Source organism: Cygnus atratus, chromosome 1 (genome assembly GCF_013377495.2).
Source record: "Cygnus atratus isolate AKBS03 ecotype Queensland, Australia chromosome 1, CAtr_DNAZoo_HiC_assembly, whole genome shotgun sequence".
In the NCBI taxonomy this organism is placed as follows: Eukaryota; Metazoa; Chordata; class Aves; order Anseriformes; family Anatidae; genus Cygnus; species Cygnus atratus.
In genome coordinates this window covers 243,366-260,424 of record NC_066362.1, presented here as the reverse complement: position 1 = coordinate 260,424, position 17,059 = coordinate 243,366, and the positions used below count along the sequence as shown (strand labels likewise).

Sequence of the window (17,059 nt, the reverse complement as noted above, 5' to 3'; positions counted from 1 at the left end):
ATGCAACATAGTAACTGTGGAAAAAGCAATATACTGAAATGTACCTTTAACCAGGAAAGAGAAATAGAAATAAGAAGAACATTTCCAGGCTGAAAAATTTGTCTTTGCATGTGTTTATACAACACCTAGCATATTGACTCTCTAATCACAAATGAGACCCTGGCTATTACCATAAATAAGTACCAGCATCTCTAACAATTATGCATCCATAAGCCAGCATGACCAATTAGGGTTGCTGCAAAGCTACAGGAAAAATTAGTAGGGCCCCTTGGACTCAATTACCAGCACCAAGTGCTTACTCTTTAGTTCCATACTTTATTCACTATCAGAGCAACAATCAGCTCTGTGTCTGTCCCATGGAAACCCTTGGGATCACAATGGGCTCAGAATAAGCCCAGACCAGAGCACTTATACTGACTGTATACAGGTCCCATCTCAAAGCAATGGAAAATCTCAAATCTTGCTTGACTCCTCACTAAGCACAAATGTGAGCCAGCAACAGGGACTAAAAGGCACTCAACAGCTTGGATTTAACCCTGTTTGTCAGGGTTGTGGTGAGCCATCCTGTTTTCCTTCCTGGCAGAACTTCCTTAGTCCATGGCCTCAGGTGCTGGCAGGGTACTGACAGTGTAGTCCCAAAGCTGGGAAAAAAAAAACACAAGAAAACCTTGAAGAAAGTAGGGAGACCTGTAGCTTGTGTAGTCTTTTAGCTGAAAGAGACAGGTAGCCTTGAGCTAGCAGAAGCAAGGAAGATAAGGGATAAAAGGTAATAAACAAGAAGGAGAAAAACAGCTCCAGACTGACCTATAGTAACCTTTTGCTCATTAAGGGCCATTAACATATTAAAAATCACACTCATCAAAATGCTAATCTATGCAAATGTGGGATTTGTTGCCGTGCCCCCCTCCCCAACTGTTCCTCTGTAACGCGCAAACTCAGTAGAGATAAGTTAGGTGAGCTGTAATAGCCAAACACAAGGAGCCAAAGAGAGTTTTCACAAGTTTGCTGACAGTGATTCAAGTCAGAGGTGTACTTGCTTTGTGAAAGATTGCCAAGCACCTGACTCCGCAGAGTTATACAATTAATTATTTAATTGAAAGACCTTCGTGTGGATTCCGACTCTGTGTGCTTATTGGCCAGGCACAAACCTACAGACAACAGCAGCGCAAGGAGACACAGGTGAGTTACCTCCTCCCCCAGGGTCCTAGCCATGAGAAGCACAGCAGCCCACTGTTCATCCTCAATCACCTTTCCAGGGCACCTGAGGCCCTTGTTACTCACCCTACTATTTAACTGAACAAGTCCCAATTAAATGAAAGATAAAATCTCAATTTGTGAATCCCTGAGAAGGGAATGCTGCTCTGAGGCAAAGCAAATCTAAGGCACTGTCCCTGGGTCTAACAGTATGTAACATCACATAATACCAAATCTTCACAAACTGCTAGGAAACTGAAAGCTAAACTGAAAACAATGCCGAAAACATTTTATTATGTAATCTGCAAATTACAAGTTTATGAATCTAATTCCAGGGACTCTATGAAAAAAGAAATGAGAGGGTGGGAGATGAAGCGAGAGAAGCTCTGATGTCCAGAGATGCTTTCTCTCAAATATGCTTCTTTTGGGATTCTCTTCAAAGAAACACAACTAAATGTAAGGTCACTATATCATCAGGGTAGCAAGGGAGGGGATGAACAGCACAGAAGGAGCTGAGGCTGCACAGTGGGGTGAGCCAATCTGACAGGAGAGAGGATGTCCCTGTGCTCCCTCCCATGGGTGCAGTGTTTGCAGATGGCGAGTGGGACCAGGGAACTGGTCCAAGGGCAGCAAACTCTGGTCCCCACTTGCTCCACACATATGCTCAGATGAACCTAGAAGGAATCCATTAGCAGATCCAGTCATCAACAGCCAACACCAAGCCATTAACAGAGAAAAACCCTATGTATGAAAGCATATCAGGAAATTTTTCAGACATGCTTTAAAAATTTAGGGATACTCCTGAGGTCCCCACAGACACCATGCCAGTGCTGAGAGACAGAGCACACTCAGGCACGCTGGACAGAGGCAGCAGCAGGAGCAGAGACGCAGCATGGCCCCAGTGTGTGACTGGGAGCACCAAGTCCTCCGGCACTGCTGGGTGATTGAACCTCCCAGGGATCCAGGATATGGGAGCAATTGCTGCTTGCTCCTAAGTGCCACCAGAAGAACCACGGAGGGTTCAAGGCCAGTGCCAGCATCCTGACCAGGCACAAGTCTCCACCTTGGCCAGGTGCAGGCAAGGACACATAGCAGATTTCATTGGCAGATCTGATCAGCAGCACACACCCTGCAGTCAGCCCTGTGCTGGTGAGCCCATGCCCAACTCCTGCTGGCTGCCTGCAGCAGGACCCCATGCCCTGAGGCAGCCATTCACCTCATTATAGCTCCTTGGTATTGCCCCTGAGGCTGTGTCTGCAGAAGCTGTCCTCCCCATGGCACCTGGCACAGCCGGCCCTGGCCTCTCCCATGTGACACCTTTGCAAACCTCAGTGCTGTCAGGCAGGGGAATGCACTGACTTCAGCCTTTACCTGTGCAACAGTTCACACCAATTCTGCTAAAAGAGCACCTCTTGGCCCAGACAGGATGATGCGTAGCCCCTGTGAGTACAGATGTCTGCTGGCAGACACAAGTCCTGTGGGATTCTTCCACCATTATGACCAAGCCCCCATGCAGGCATGGATGTCAGCACCAGGTACCCCCTTTGGAGCAGCTGCTCCCACTGCCCAGTGGCACTGGCCCAGCGGCAGCCACTGGGCACCACATGGCCACAGCGGGACAGAGCTGGACTGCTTGGAGGCATACAGAGGGCTCAGTCAGGGATTGCTGCTGCAGGAGGGAGGAGAACAGACACATGGGGAGGGGGCTGTGCTCCGTGCTGTGGGGCACTTCCCTGCCAGCCCCATGGCATGGTGACAAATCCCTCCGGGCAGACAACCTTCCTCTGCTCATACTGCCAGATGCGCACATTTTTCTTGCATGCAAATAGAAGTGGCAGAGGTTTGGGGAATAAGTGGGTCTGCAGCATTGATCATTTTTACTGTAATCTTCCAACAATTTGTGGGGTTTTCTTCACCTAAGATTTCATATCCACTTTTTCTTGGAAATGCTGACAAATAACTTTGGACATTCATTTAGAACTGGGCATCTTCAGCACACTGGGTGTCTGGTCACAATGCTTCTGGGAACAGGAACACAGCTCGACAGCTGGAGACAGCAGGAAGACTCTTTTGGGGCTGATCCACAAAGAACTATACATTAAAAATGAAGCTAATCTCAGAATTTTCCATCAACCCAGATTTTAATAAAAATAATCTCCCTTGGAGATAGCTGTAATATAAAACTCCAATACCGCTTCTCATACTGTGGCCCATGCTTTCTTACCAGTAACCGTGAATTATGGCTCAATTATGTTCACTTTGCCCTCTAAGCACAGGCAAGGAGAGAGGGAAGGCTGCCCTCTTGTCTTCTTTCCAAAAGTAGACAGTGCAAGCTTGTGCCTGCTCCTGAGCTCCTCATCACATGCCCAAGCAGGATCATGCTCCCAGTGCAGGATGCTCTGCAAGCACTTTCCCTCTGAGGATCCATGAAATCTGCCCTGTGCTGTGTTCGATGTGAACAAACCTGCAGCTCCCAGCACGAAGCTATGGCTGAACCTTCAAGCTGCAAAACCTCTGGCAACTACAAGTATGCAAGTGTTCAGGGGACAGAGCTCAGAAAGACAAGAGAAATACCTGCTTTGACAGTTTAGTCCAAGCTAACTATACCTGTTATATCTTCAATGCCTTGCTTGCTCCAAGTTTTCCTTCATGCATTTCACTAGAATTTACACAGTTCCCATAGCCTGCCAGCCCATTGGGTCTCCTTGCCTCGAGCCCCAGCCCCAGCCGCCCCACCACGCCTCCCAGCATCAGCCTATGGGCCGCGGTGGCTGCTCCTTCTCCAGGCACATTCTGCCCAGAAAGCAAAGATGTGGGACAGGGAGCCAGCAAAGCAGCAGTTGCCAAACAGACCAAAGGCAGAGACATAGCAAGAAAGGAGTTTTTCTCTTGTTAAGCAGAAAAAGCAAGTGAGGAACATTTCTACTTCAGCCACCGCAGCTGGTCTGTGAGCAGGGTGCAGCTCATGCTGTGTCAAGCCCCTTGCTAAAACCTGTCCCAGCCCCTCAGGCTGCAGCGCTTGCACCTCCCCACCTCCAGCCTTGCTCCAGCAGCGAAGGCTTTCACAGCCTGTCTGCGAGGAGCTGGGAAAGGAGTAGCTGGAGAAACAACCCTGCCTTCCACAAAGCTGGCTCTGGTGTTGGACAGGAATGGGGAGGAGCATCACCAAATTATCCAAGGTGTAGGAGACCCCAGAGTGATCCTAATGTGCGAGAATGAAATCTCTCCACTGTGAAACATCTCCACCATCATTATCTCTGAGCCTCCAGGGAGGAGCTGTGACTCTTTGCCTCAGCTCTTGCACTGATGATGCTTAACACTGCTTTTGGCACCAGCTCTTTAACGGTGAAGGGCACATCCTAAACCTTTGGATAAGGCAACCACTATTGACCCATTTTACAAACAAGCTCTGTGATAGCTAAAGAGCATCACTGAAGACAGGAATGAGATGTGGATGCCCAGTTCCAGTAAAACATTTCACCCATGCCCCCACATCCTCTTCTGGTGAAATGGAATAAATGGGTGTCACAGTGACCAGCGATGCTCAGTACTGTGAGATCCAGTCACCTGCCTTGCCCTCTCCTCCTCCTTGCTGTGCAGTGGCATTGTCACACCAGGATTGCTGGTGCATCAGCCCACAGCAGTGCTGGGATGCCACCAGCACCATTCCCACCTATAAGTCCCACTCTGATTGAAGGGAAGGACTCAAACTCAGAATGTAGGTACAAGGTGGAGGCACGTGTCTTGCTAGTAACTTCAGTGTTTAAACCTTTTCTGAACAATTCTGGGAGAAGCAGTTAACTGGAGAGGAAGACTGGATCTGAGCAGCACCCACTGGCATGGCAGGGATAGTTGGGGAGCACCGGGGATGCCGCTGGCTCTGCTGAGCTGCCCTGCAAGCGATGGGACAAGGGTCCTCACCTTGTGCCTGCCCAGCTCTGCATGGCCCATATCCTTCTCCAGCCACTGCAGCAGAGGTTTGGACACCCATGGCACAGGGGTCCATATCGGGAGCCAGCCCAGCTACTGCAGCACCCACCAGCCCTCACCACACTTGTGCCAGCCATGCCTGCCACCAAGAACAAAACACAGGATGCAGCCTTTGCACCATGGCCAGCTGGCTTCACAAGAGCAAGGTGCCTGCACTTACTCGGCCACACAGCCTGGCATGCCCCGCTGCTCCTAGGGAAGGCTCCCCTTTCCCCACTGCTCTCCATCAGGGCGTGAAATGTTTGCAGAGCAGGATACAGGGAATGCTTACTGCTTCCCTGCTGATAGAAGGGCTGAGTTCATTGCACTAGTGAATGGATGCATATTTACATGTCTTTCTTTAAATCAAGTTTCAAGAGTTTTATGCAAATAAATTGCATTTACTCAAAACAACTCATCAAATAATTCACCCACAGTGTCCCAAAGGGTGCTGCACGCTTGGCAGCTAAATTTCCCAGCCCCCAAAATAACCAACCACAGACACAGACACAAAGCAGTGACCCAAAGCTCTACTGCTTCAGGCAAAAGCCTCCCTCCACACACATAATAAAGTAAAGTAGATTGATTTAAGTCAAAGTGATCACCGATTTTAACCATGATAAATCAACTGGCAGAAAATCTGGTTATAAATAAATGAGTCTGATGTTGTTCTGCATTTTGTCCTTAGCCACCTTCCTAAAGAAAAGCTGAGTCGGATCAATTCATAGCCATTACATTAGATTAATTTGCGATTTAATATAGATTTTACAACCAGAAGTGCTTCTTCCTAAGTAGATACATGGTAACTCTATGCATCTATTTAAGCAATTACAATGTAAAGTATACATTCAATTTTTTTAATTTTATCCTAATATTTTAGAAAAGAGTGAGAAGCATTTTTCTTACTTAATAGAGGATGAGTAATTTTTTAGTTGTGATTTAAATCAAAGTGGCCTACGATAAAAACTGGCAATAAAATATTCATTTAGCATTTTAAAATATTTCTGAGTACTAACAAATTAAATAAGCTACCCTACACTACCTGTACTGGATTCATTGGAAATGCCAAAAAGTAACCAAAATATCCCTTGCACTTACAAACAATGGCCATAAAAAGAGACTTTTATCTATAGTTACTTAAACGAACTGTTTCTTCACATTCATCAAGATCTCAGCACTGGTAGGTCTCACCCCCTTGAAAGGGACTTTTATTTCTGGATTAGAGGCAAGAAGCAAGTTCGCCTCTGCTTGCTAAAGCTCCACCTGGTTCCTCACTTTTGGATCTGCTCCCCTGTGAACTGACCCAGCTGCATAAGCTGGGAGGAATAAAACATGTTCACTGATTTATGGTTAAGGTTGGTTTAGTAAGTAAACTAGTTTCATACACTCAGCGAAGGGCTTCTCTGAGAACTCTCCTTCGATGTGCACTGACTGACAGCCCTGTGGGTCTGGAACCTCGCTCGGGGACCATCTAGCTGCAGGGGCCGGAGGAGATGAGCCACTATCCTACAGCCTGTCCCTGTGGGCAGGCGAGGTCTGGCTGCCGGCTTCCCTCACAGCAGCACAGCCAGCAGTCCCCATTTCGGGCTCTGTGGACCCCAGCCCAGGTCCACCTCTCCCCTTCCCGTTACACCCAGGCACCACCGCACTGCACATCCCATGGGCAAAGTAGGGGCGGCCCCACAGGACAGGGACCTGCACTCTGCCCTGCTCCCCGTGCAGGCTCCAAGGTCAGCTCCAGCAGCCCGGGCCAATGGGTTTAGTATTAACTACTAAACTGCAGCCTGAACCACAGTGCTCTTGCTGAGGTATGCGACCCATATTAATGATTGTACAAGGTTGGCCGCCACCTGTCTGCTCCTCATTCCCCTTGGTGGCTGGGGAAAACTGGCACATCCCAAGGGAGCAGGTGGGCTCCTTGTCTTACACAAGCACTGCACTGGAAGATGGGCTGACCAGCTGCGATGACATAGCAAACCCCCAGCTACTCAGCATGGTATAACAGAACACCGGACAAAACTTTATGGTTTGTTATACTGATAATTCCAGTCCCCTCTGTAAATCCTACTGTCTGGATACTAGCAGAATGCTTTAACGTTTGTGTTAGGAAAATAAATGCAAAAAAAAAAGCTACAAGGAGACTTCAAAATATGTCATGTTTGGTGCAGCATTCAGCAGCATACAGTGAGTGAAGCATAGGGCTGCAGAGTGAATAAGAAAGATTAATAAAAGCTGAACAGCTGTCTCATTCATTGAGCACTATTAATCCAATCTGAAAGAAGCTGGGTTCCTATGGAAAAACAATGTGCAGCTTGTAATCAAAAAGCATCTCAAAGCATGTGCATAAGTGGTTTGATTCTTCCACAAAAGGGTTGAAAATCCAATACAACTATTGACATCTAGAGATTTTTACAACAGCAGAAAGCAGATGCTTTGGCCAAGGATTAAAGTTTTAAGAGCAGGTTTAGGCCATTCAGGAGGTCATTTCCTGACCTCCAAATCTTCCCTTTGCAACATCAAAGTTCTGCTATTTTTTATTTTTTTCTGCACTGCTCACATAGCCGAGACGGAGCATGGAAACAAGAATTTTTAGGTGCTGCGTGGTATTGGGAGAGGAGTGAGAAGCCAGGCACAGGGCAGAGGAGATGAGCTTGTGAGCCCAGGAGACAGGGGCTGGCATGGTCACATTGCATGGCTGGTGGCCACGCTCCTGCCAAGGGCCACCTACACTCTCACCCCTCTGGCAGGAGCAGATGCAGTGCCAGCCCCACTTTCCTTGCCCTCTCTTCCTCTCCTTCTCCATCTCTGACAAGCAGCTGCAGAAAGCAGCCAATGCACAGACCATCTCCACCAGCTTCACACCACAAAGAAAACCACAGGAAAGGGCTCCTGTGAGGCCTTGGGACACACAAGATGAATCCTCAGCCCTTCAGGGGGTGGGAGTTGTCCCTTTCAGGTCAAGAAAGACCTTTTCATTATTTCAGTTTAAAATGACCTGGGAGAATCTACAACGCTCAAACCTGATTTTGTGCTTTTTATCCCTGCTTTGTGACAGCAAGTAAGGACCTAAATAGAGCGTGGTGTGGGTGGGTATATATTTAAATAGCTAATTAGCACACGGCCGATGCCATCCATGCTGCCAGGAGCTCACACGGCGTTGCTGGTGCTGCACAGCCGGCATGAAGACCTGAGCACAGCTGCACACATCCTGGCCTCCAGACCTGCCCCATAGCCCTGGGCAGCAAAAGCGATTGTAGGGCTAGAAGGAGCTGTCACTGTTTCTGACAGTGGCAATACACCAGACCCAACAGAACACTACCCAGAAGACAGAGAAAGGACTTTCCGCACCGAGGACACTGTTTGCAGACTTGTCAAAGTCAAAAATGCTGCTGCCATCTCCTCCCTTGGCTCCAATAGTGTGCATGGACCTGATGAGGGAAGCTGCTGCAGGCTAGAGCCAGTGGAGGAAAAATGTTATTTTAACCTACAGCAGCTCCTTGGTCTGGTTTTAACATGATTTAAAAAGGGAAAGAAAGAGAGTTCCCAGCACACAATGGAGAAGAAAAACCCTTGGAAATCTCCCGGTAGAAGCCTCATCAGCTGAACACTGCCATTCCTCCAAATTTTTCTGAGCTATTTCAATAAGCTTCAGCTCTCTGATAGTTAGCCACTTCCTAAGTACCGCTCATCTGCAAGCGGCTCTTATCTCTACATATACATTTTTTATGTGATGTGCTGAGCCATGATTCCTTGGAACGAGTTTTCCCTGCTTCCAGTGAAAATGTAAATGGTGAGGCACTGGAACAGGTTACCCAGAGAAGTTGTGGATGCCCCATCCCTGGAGGTGTTCAAGACCAGGTTGGATGAGGCCCTGAGCAACCTGATCTGGTGGGTGGCATCCCTGCCCATGGTAAGGGGGCTGGAACTATATGATCTTTAAGGTCGCTTCCAACCCAAGATGTTCTGTGGTTCTATGGTTGTGGAAAACCTGTGCCTTTTCACTCTGTATTGACAACAATGGTAGCAACTGGACATACAGGGGGTAGCCAGCACTGCCCACTGGCAGCAGCAGAACACACTTTCCCATAGGATGTATCCAGGTACCTTTCCCATAGGATGTACCCAGGCACCTTCCAACAGCCAGCACCAGTGCATACTGCAGACAGAGGGGACTTGGATGACTGCTGGAGGACTCCTGCACTTTTCAAGGATTATTTCTGTATTATGGGCCCCCAGAGGAGGTTGGCACTTATGTCCAAAGCACTTCTACCACAATACTAGGGCAATCAGTATGGTTTTCAAACGTTTTAATGATACAGACCTGCAATTCACATCTATTTCAGGAAAAAAGAAAAAAAAATCAGCTTGAGCATGCTTCTGTCTTGTTAAAAAATAGATTATAATCTCATAAATCTTGTAGGTGTTTTGGATAATTTTATCCTGGGTCTCCACCACCCTCTCCCACAGAGCAATACACAACCAAAAGCTGAGTTGAAATGGCTGTTCCTGGAGGATAAGCAGCCACAGGATGAATGCAGGAGCAGGCAGATGAGGAGGAGAAGCTCTACCAATTTTAAAAGATCCTCAGGGCCTTGCACATCAGCCTCCTCATTGCTTTGCCCATGCTTACACCCCCTGCCAATGCAAGGGCCAGCACCAGTGTGCACCAGCAGCTCACATGGAGCAGGGTTGAAGGAGGAAGGGAGCTCTCCAGGTTATCAAACTCCAAATAAATTACTATCTCAGGAATCATCACATAACATATCAGTTCCCTGCCCATATGAAATGGGCCCATGGGGTGAAACACCATCACAGCATGGACCACGAGCACGTGGAACTCCACACCAGACACCGCTGCAACCAGCCCAGCTCTCACACTGTACCACTCCACTGCAGCTGAGCAGGCAGCGGGACAGCACCTGGAGGTGTGCACTGGGACAGCGAAATGCTGGGGTTGTCTGCACCCCCTCAACAGCACACGGACCCAGGGCAGCAGCCCTACGCTCCTGTGGGTCTGCTAAGCCCCACTGGGTTGCAGCACCCTGCTCGCCCCTGCCCACCCACTCCATGCTGCGGGCAGGGCTGCTCCCCCTCGGGCAGGGCTGCTCCCCAGTCACAGCTCTACAGAGGAATGGCACACAACAGGCAGCTGGCAGCATCCTAAGCATCCCAACAAGTGTCAGACCACCAGAAGATGGTCCCTGGTGCTGGCAAGGACAGTAGCACTTGCTAGCCACACTGTCCACTGGCATTTACTGCATGTGGACTGTGTTGGCTCTGCCCCCTCATGAGCACAGCACCATGCAGTCCTTAATTACACCACTGCACACTGTTGCTCAAAGACTTCACCACCAACCAGGCAGTTCTTCCTTCTCTTTTGATGTGACTGAAGCCTCTTGTATTTTCCTGTGCAGCAGCAGCTGATGGTGAGGAGGGATTCTTTCCAACTGACCGGTACCCTGCATGGATTCATATCACATTGCATATAGAGCAGATCTACCCAAAGTCTGTACTTTAACTGCTATAGCCCTGGTGCTAGGAGGGCTCTGCAGGGGACTGGGATACCCCAGAGCACAATGCTGCCCTAGACCCCTGCCAGCTTGGACCCAGAAAGCTTTTATCGTCCTGCCAACACCTGCCAACACACCAGGAGCAACATGGATTTAGAACAGTAGTTTATATAATGCACACATGCCAGCAGATTTTCACTATGATTTTCACTATTGGATTGGGGACTATGGGACTAACCCACAACAAGTGTTAAGAGTGGTTTCATTCATCCTTTTTGTACCAATTTCTTCCACAAACTCAGCAGTTCTGTCTTCTGAACACCTGCAGCTGGCACCACATCACTTAGCATGTGGCACCTGCAGGTAGCTGCAGGGAATCAGCACATGTGGGGGACATGCTTGTACAGGACACTGGAGCAGGCTGCAGGCAGGTCTGCTGCTGTGCCCACCCGCACAGCACAGCCATGGCCCCCACAGCCACTGCACACGAACTGCTGAATGTCCATCCATAGCTGTCATGCCAGTTTGGGGAAACCGGCAGCACCTCTTCACCTACCTCTCTTAGTCCCACCTGTGCCACAGGCAATCACTAGCAGACATGGCACGCAGCAGTGGAGTGGTGGCACTCCCTGGCTCAAATGTGTCCACTGGTATTTCCTACATCCCCTGCCACCTCTCTGCTTTTCGAAGCAAGTGGCATATTCTACAGAAAAGGCCACTTATTTAAGACACAAAAGCCCTCCTTTGCAAACCACCTGGTCAGAAACAGTGTCCCTTGTCACACGGCCCCTCTGCAGTGTCCAGACCACAGCAGCAGAGGCGCCCGCAGCCCCCGCATCATGCCCTGCAGGGCTGCAGCAAACCTCCCTGCGGGCACAGGCAGGGCTTGCACAGTCCCATGCTGCTGTCAGGTGGTGGGCGGCTCAACCAGCCGCAGCTCAGGGCCACCACATCCCTGCCTCACCAGGCTGCAGAGACAGAGCTGGTGATGCTTGCAGGACGGCCTGCGTTCGCTCTCTCATGCTCCTGGCACAGTGAATTCGCATCAAACCTCAAACAAATGGCCCACCACACCACCTCTTCACAGTCTTCCTTCTTACCATCAGTCTTGGCTAAGCAGAAGTTCAGGAAAATGTTGCCTCTCTCTCTTTTATAATAGGAAAATTTATCCCTTGGTTTCCCTTGGCTTAGCAGAAGAATCAATGTTTTGTGCACTGTTTTTCAGGCTCTTCCCTCATTTGCATTAAGGAGATAAGCCAGAAGATATTATCCTGGAGTATAGAGTAATTGCAAAGTGGGACCAGAGCAGAGCCTTCTCTGCAGCCATGGAGGAGAATTAGCAACTTCATTCCACAGAAAAGAGATGCCTGGCCTCTCAAACAGCCTCTTACAAATGGAGCTGGGTGACCCCACATATCCGAGGCCACTGTCTGCTCTTCATTGTGGGACCTTTCCTCGTCAGTCCCTGACATACCATAAAGCCCTGCATGAGGCATGAGCCCTCCTGCAGGACAGATGCCAGCACAGGAAGGACATGTCAGACCCTGCTGCCTGGGCACCTACAGGACTTCCTTCCACAGGATACAGGTACTCCAGCATCTCACAGGCTATGCTTCAGCATGAGCCCCCACATTAATTGTCCTTGGTACCTGCTGTCAGGCCAGTGACATGAGATAACCCGGATTCACTTGCCCCAGGGGTACCATCAGACTGGCCACCCCCATCACAGCTGCTGTGCCCAAAGCCTGCTTGCAGGATCATGGCACCCACAGCACAGTGAGCAGAGGATCAGAAGCCAGGGTCCCATCATGGTGGACCCCACAGGAAGTGGGCAGGAAGGAGACATTTCCCAAAGAACTTAACCCCCAGCACAGGGGACCCTGAAACTCAGAGCTAGGAAGTCCTTTGGACACTGCTAGTGGGAAGGGTGGGCAAGGGGCAAGGACACAAAACTCCTGAAGCAACGAGATGCTCCCATCCTGCAGAACCTTCCCTTCCTGACATACTTGCCTTGAGGGCCTCAGCTGCCGCACAGAGAGGAACAGGGGACAGGAAATTTGAGGCACCATGAAAAATACCCAGCTAAGCAGCAAGCTGCCTGCCAGGGGCAGGACATAGGACCTTCCTGCAGCACACAAGACGGCCAAAACTGCAGGGCACCATGCAGCTCCTGACCACGGCCCCAGGCACTCCTCAGAGCAGTAGCACTGGTGCCAGCAGTGCTGAGCACCATCCTCTCCCACATTCCCATCAGCCCATCACCCTGACACTTGCAGGGCTGTCCCATACCCACAGACTTTGGGAAACTTGCAACTCCCTGTGGCATCTCCGCCCTTCAGAAAGCAGAGCCATTTGCAAACTCTGTCAGTCAGCACACTGAGGTGTTTATAGCCTGTTTACAGCTCCAGCAGAGTTCTTCTCGTGCATGGTAGGGAATGCCACCAGCTTCTTCTGCGCTGCAACAAGGGGAGTCTCCTTTTAGTAATTATGATGTTCTCCCTTTCCATCCCAGTGCAGTTCCCCTGGTTTCGGTACTGCAGGAGGACCTTTCTCTCTGCCACATCTCTACCTGCTCTCTGCAGCTGGATTTGTCTGCGAAGAGTCAGAGTACATCTTGCAAAGTGTCCTGACCCTCCTGTCCCCCAGGGTCCATTTCTCCAGCTGTTTGTATGGTTATAGGGCAGCTTAACCTCTCTTCCTTGAGCTCAGAGCTAGTGCAGCTTGCCCAGACTATTTAACTTGAAGTGCTGACCCATCATTAGGAGTAAACAGCAATGTGCCTGAAGAAAGTACCTTTCCAGATCACCACCTCAGGTGGAGATTTGCACCTAACAATGGAAACCACTAACAGGGAATTCAAAGGCTTTCAGCCGATTGTGATAGAGTTGCAAAGGAACCTAAAAGAGGCTTGGAGATGAATCCAAGAAAGTTGGGAAGCTTGACTTGAAAAGTCAGCCACTTCACTGTCTAAAAGCCCACCTGTAGGCTCCATCCCTGACAAGAGACGTGAACTTGAATAAAGTGCACTTTGTCCGGCTGAAGTCCAATGGCAGCTAAGGGAGTCTTACTTGATACTGAAAAGCTGTGCACTAAAGATCCTGAAAGAGACAATCCCCACCTTAGAGCAGAGCTTGTTATTGAAAAGCCCATGGCTCATCAGCCACAGGCTGTGGCTGCCACACCAGACCCCATGCCCAGAAGCTCCTGTGCGAGGAGGCTATGGGGTCACCTTGGGGTGTTCAGGCCTGGAGGTCAATCAGCAAAGCCCCTCTGTCACACAAGCCTGCTGTCAGCACCATGGTCCTGCGGAGACCAGTGATCCCTGCTAGCATCCCACCCTTCTCATATTTGCCCTCTCCCTAGAGTAACCAGGGAAGAAACCCTCTCCTTTCTGGTTGATCCCTGATGCCCCATGGCTCAGTGCAACCCAGCCTCTGTAGAGGTCCAGAGAGGAGATGGAGGTCAGAGGAGGTCAGAAGTGGCCCCTTTACAGGGTCAGCACTTGGCTGCCCCTCCCACAGGTGCCACCAAAATCCTGTGTCCAATCCCAGCCTGCAGGACACCCTCCCCTCTCCTTAGACCAAGCCCTGGTTTCTACATCCAGGCTGCAAGGTCCCTCAGGGGTGCAGACACTGACCCGCTGCAAACCTACACAGGGCTGGTGCTAGCCTCCCAGCCAGCTGGCACCCAGGCCTCCAGGGAGGGCCATGCCACAGTAGAGCCAGGCAGGCAGAACACGGCAAATTGGGGAAGGACATCTGTGAGAAGATGCCTGCACCTCAGGTCTCCTCTTCCCTTGCTGCAGCATTGCCAGGGTACGCAACATTGCTGCTGCACCCAGGTCAGGAACTGCCACAAACTGACCACACGCACCACAGAGACCTGGAGAGAGTCCAAGCCAGGAGACAAAGCATGTGGCAATGCCCTCTCACTACCAGAAACACCAGGGGGAGCATGAGCTGCCGAGTGCCAGTGCAGCACCCTCCAACCATGGGGAGGAACATGACCCAAATGTCTATGATGGGGAAGGGAAATTTGGAGCTGTGCCCAAGGAACGGAGAAGTGGAGAGGTGGACACCACTGCAAACTGCAGAGTGTGTCCTCACTGACAGTCCTCAGGCTCTGTCCCACTCTGCATCACACAATGAGGTCTGCGGTGAGGGCTGGAGCAGGATGGGACCTGGGTCCTTGCATCTGCTTGGGAATGGGGGGGCTGGAGCCGAAGTAAGAAGTCCTGATGTGTCAGGGCTAACACAGTGGAGAAGGGAAGAGGCAAACTTCATGTCCCTGACAGCCTTGCTCACAGCTGCAGCAAGGCTGAGGCAGTAGCAAGCAGAGTGAAGCCCTCCCATAGCACAAGGACTCTCCTCTCCAGAGCAGACTATCTATCCAGTTCTTCGACGCTAAAAGCAGTGTGGCCTCACCTGCCTCTGCCACTCCACAGCACCTGTGAGCCTGTGAGCACAACACCACCGTTCTCTCATGAGCTTCTTGGCCCCTGCTGCTGCCCCTCCGGCTCCAGGCAGGACCCCCACACTGCTCTCCAAAAGGGGACTCTCCCCACCAAACAGGAGCGGTCTCACATCCCTTAGTAACCTGCACACACATGCAGCAATGCTCTGCTTGCCCCAGTCCCCTCTGCCTCCTTACCTCCCCCAGCTTCACCCCCAAGGACACCCTTCTCCTGCCCACAGCATCTCAACCCTGAGCTCGGGCTCCCTGCACCTCCCAGCCCATCCCTTCCCAGGCAAGCTACTGCTCTCAGAACTGCACCCTAACAAGCACCCTTCATCAGAACCATGGATATTGCAGTCCTTCAGTGAACTTTCTTCCTGCCCTGATCAGACTCAGCCTCCAAGCACTTGCCCCCAGGTGACCCCAACACCGCCCTGGTCAGTCACAGCCACTCCCCACAGTACACTGCCTGCCAGACACTAAATGTGCTGCTTGCCAACTACCGCCTGTGCCCCATGTGCTGCTCCACTTCACAGCCACCCCAGCTGACATGCCGCGATGCCCAGTGCCCTCCTGTGTCACACATCAGCTCCTGGCGAGCAACAGACACATGTCCTGCCCGCGGCACCATCACCACTGCACCGTTGTGCCCACCCTGGGGCACCCAGCACACACCATGGCTGCACTGCACCCAGGCTGGACACCTCAAACCTGCTGCGGTCACATCTACGTCCATTCGCCACTCATGCACACTCACACCTGGCTTGCAGCCCCGCTGCACATGCACACTGCCCGCACCGCTGGCTCACCAGCAGCCATCACCTTTCCCAGCGCAGCGCTGCAGCTCCACGCTCCCGCGGTACCCAGCCAGTAGCAGTGCCAGAGCCAGAGCTGTTTCTGGAGCTGATGCCGGTACAGGTACCGGTGCTGGTGCTGAAGCCTCCTGCGCTGCGCCCCACTCTACCCCCAGCCCCGGTGCCCCCACGCCCGGGCAGGCGGCACAGCGCAGCCCGTCCCCGCTGCGCTACCGGCCCCGGGCGCTCCGGAGCGCCCCGGCGGGGATGGGCCCCGAAAGGCAGCGCCGCAGTCCCGCCGCGGGACACCGGGAGCGGAGGCTCTGCGGGGCACCGGCAGCAGGGGCGGCGGGGAGCCGGGCCACGGGGAGCCGTCCTGCCGGAGCCGTGGCAGGCCAAGCCCCCGCCCGCGGCAGAGCGAAGTTTGCCGGGCGGTGCCGGGCGGCGCCGGGGCGCGGAGGCGGCGGCTCTCGCCGGTCGGCGCTGGGCTGGGAGTTGGGGCCGGGGCCGGGGCCGGTCGCGCACTCACCGTCTGCTGGAGGTCGGGGATGCCGATGCGGACGACGATGGCGCCGGGCGCGGGCTCCTCCATGCGCGCCGGGGCTGCCAGCTTGGGGGAGCGGGGCCCGCCGGGGCCCCGGGCCGGGTCGAGCCGCGTCTCCTCCCGCAGGCCGGCGCCCGGCTCCCCGGCGGCGGCGGCGCGGGGCTGTCGCTCCGGCGGCGGCGGCGGCTCTGGCGGCGGCGACTCCGGGCTCTCATGCTTGCTGCCGGCGGGGCTCAGAGGCATGCTCCGTGCGGCGCGGCGGGGCGGCCGGCACGGGCACCGGGGGCCGCGCTCACAGCCCGCCCGGGGGCCCTGCGGGAGACAAGCGGTGAGCGCGGCCGGCGGGGACCACGAGGGCACCCCCGGAGGGACCTCGCGCCCCCCACCCCCCATGGACCCTCCACCAGAGCACACCCAACCTTCACAAAGGGACCTCGTGGGCCCCCCGACAGGGATCCCAGCGGGGACCCCCACACCACACACAGGCACCCCATGCAGGGACCCCCACCCATCCTACACAGGGAGTCCCATCTAGAGGCCCTCGCTGGGGAACCAACCCCACCATGCAGGAATCATGTGGGGACACCCCCAAC

General features: G+C 52.4%; 1 protein-coding gene across 1 annotated transcript in view; it reads right to left on the bottom strand.

The window, feature by feature from the left end:
• Positions 1-16,859, bottom strand: part of SHANK3 (SH3 and multiple ankyrin repeat domains 3) — a 353,875-nt gene extending 337,016 nt beyond the window's left edge. The window contains exon 1 of the mRNA XM_035569314.2: positions 16,452-16,859. Within this exon, the coding sequence (XP_035425207.2) occupies positions 16,452-16,859 (408 nt within the window). The remainder of the gene's footprint in view (positions 1-16,451) is intronic.
• Positions 16,860-17,059: the final 200 nt, after the last annotated feature.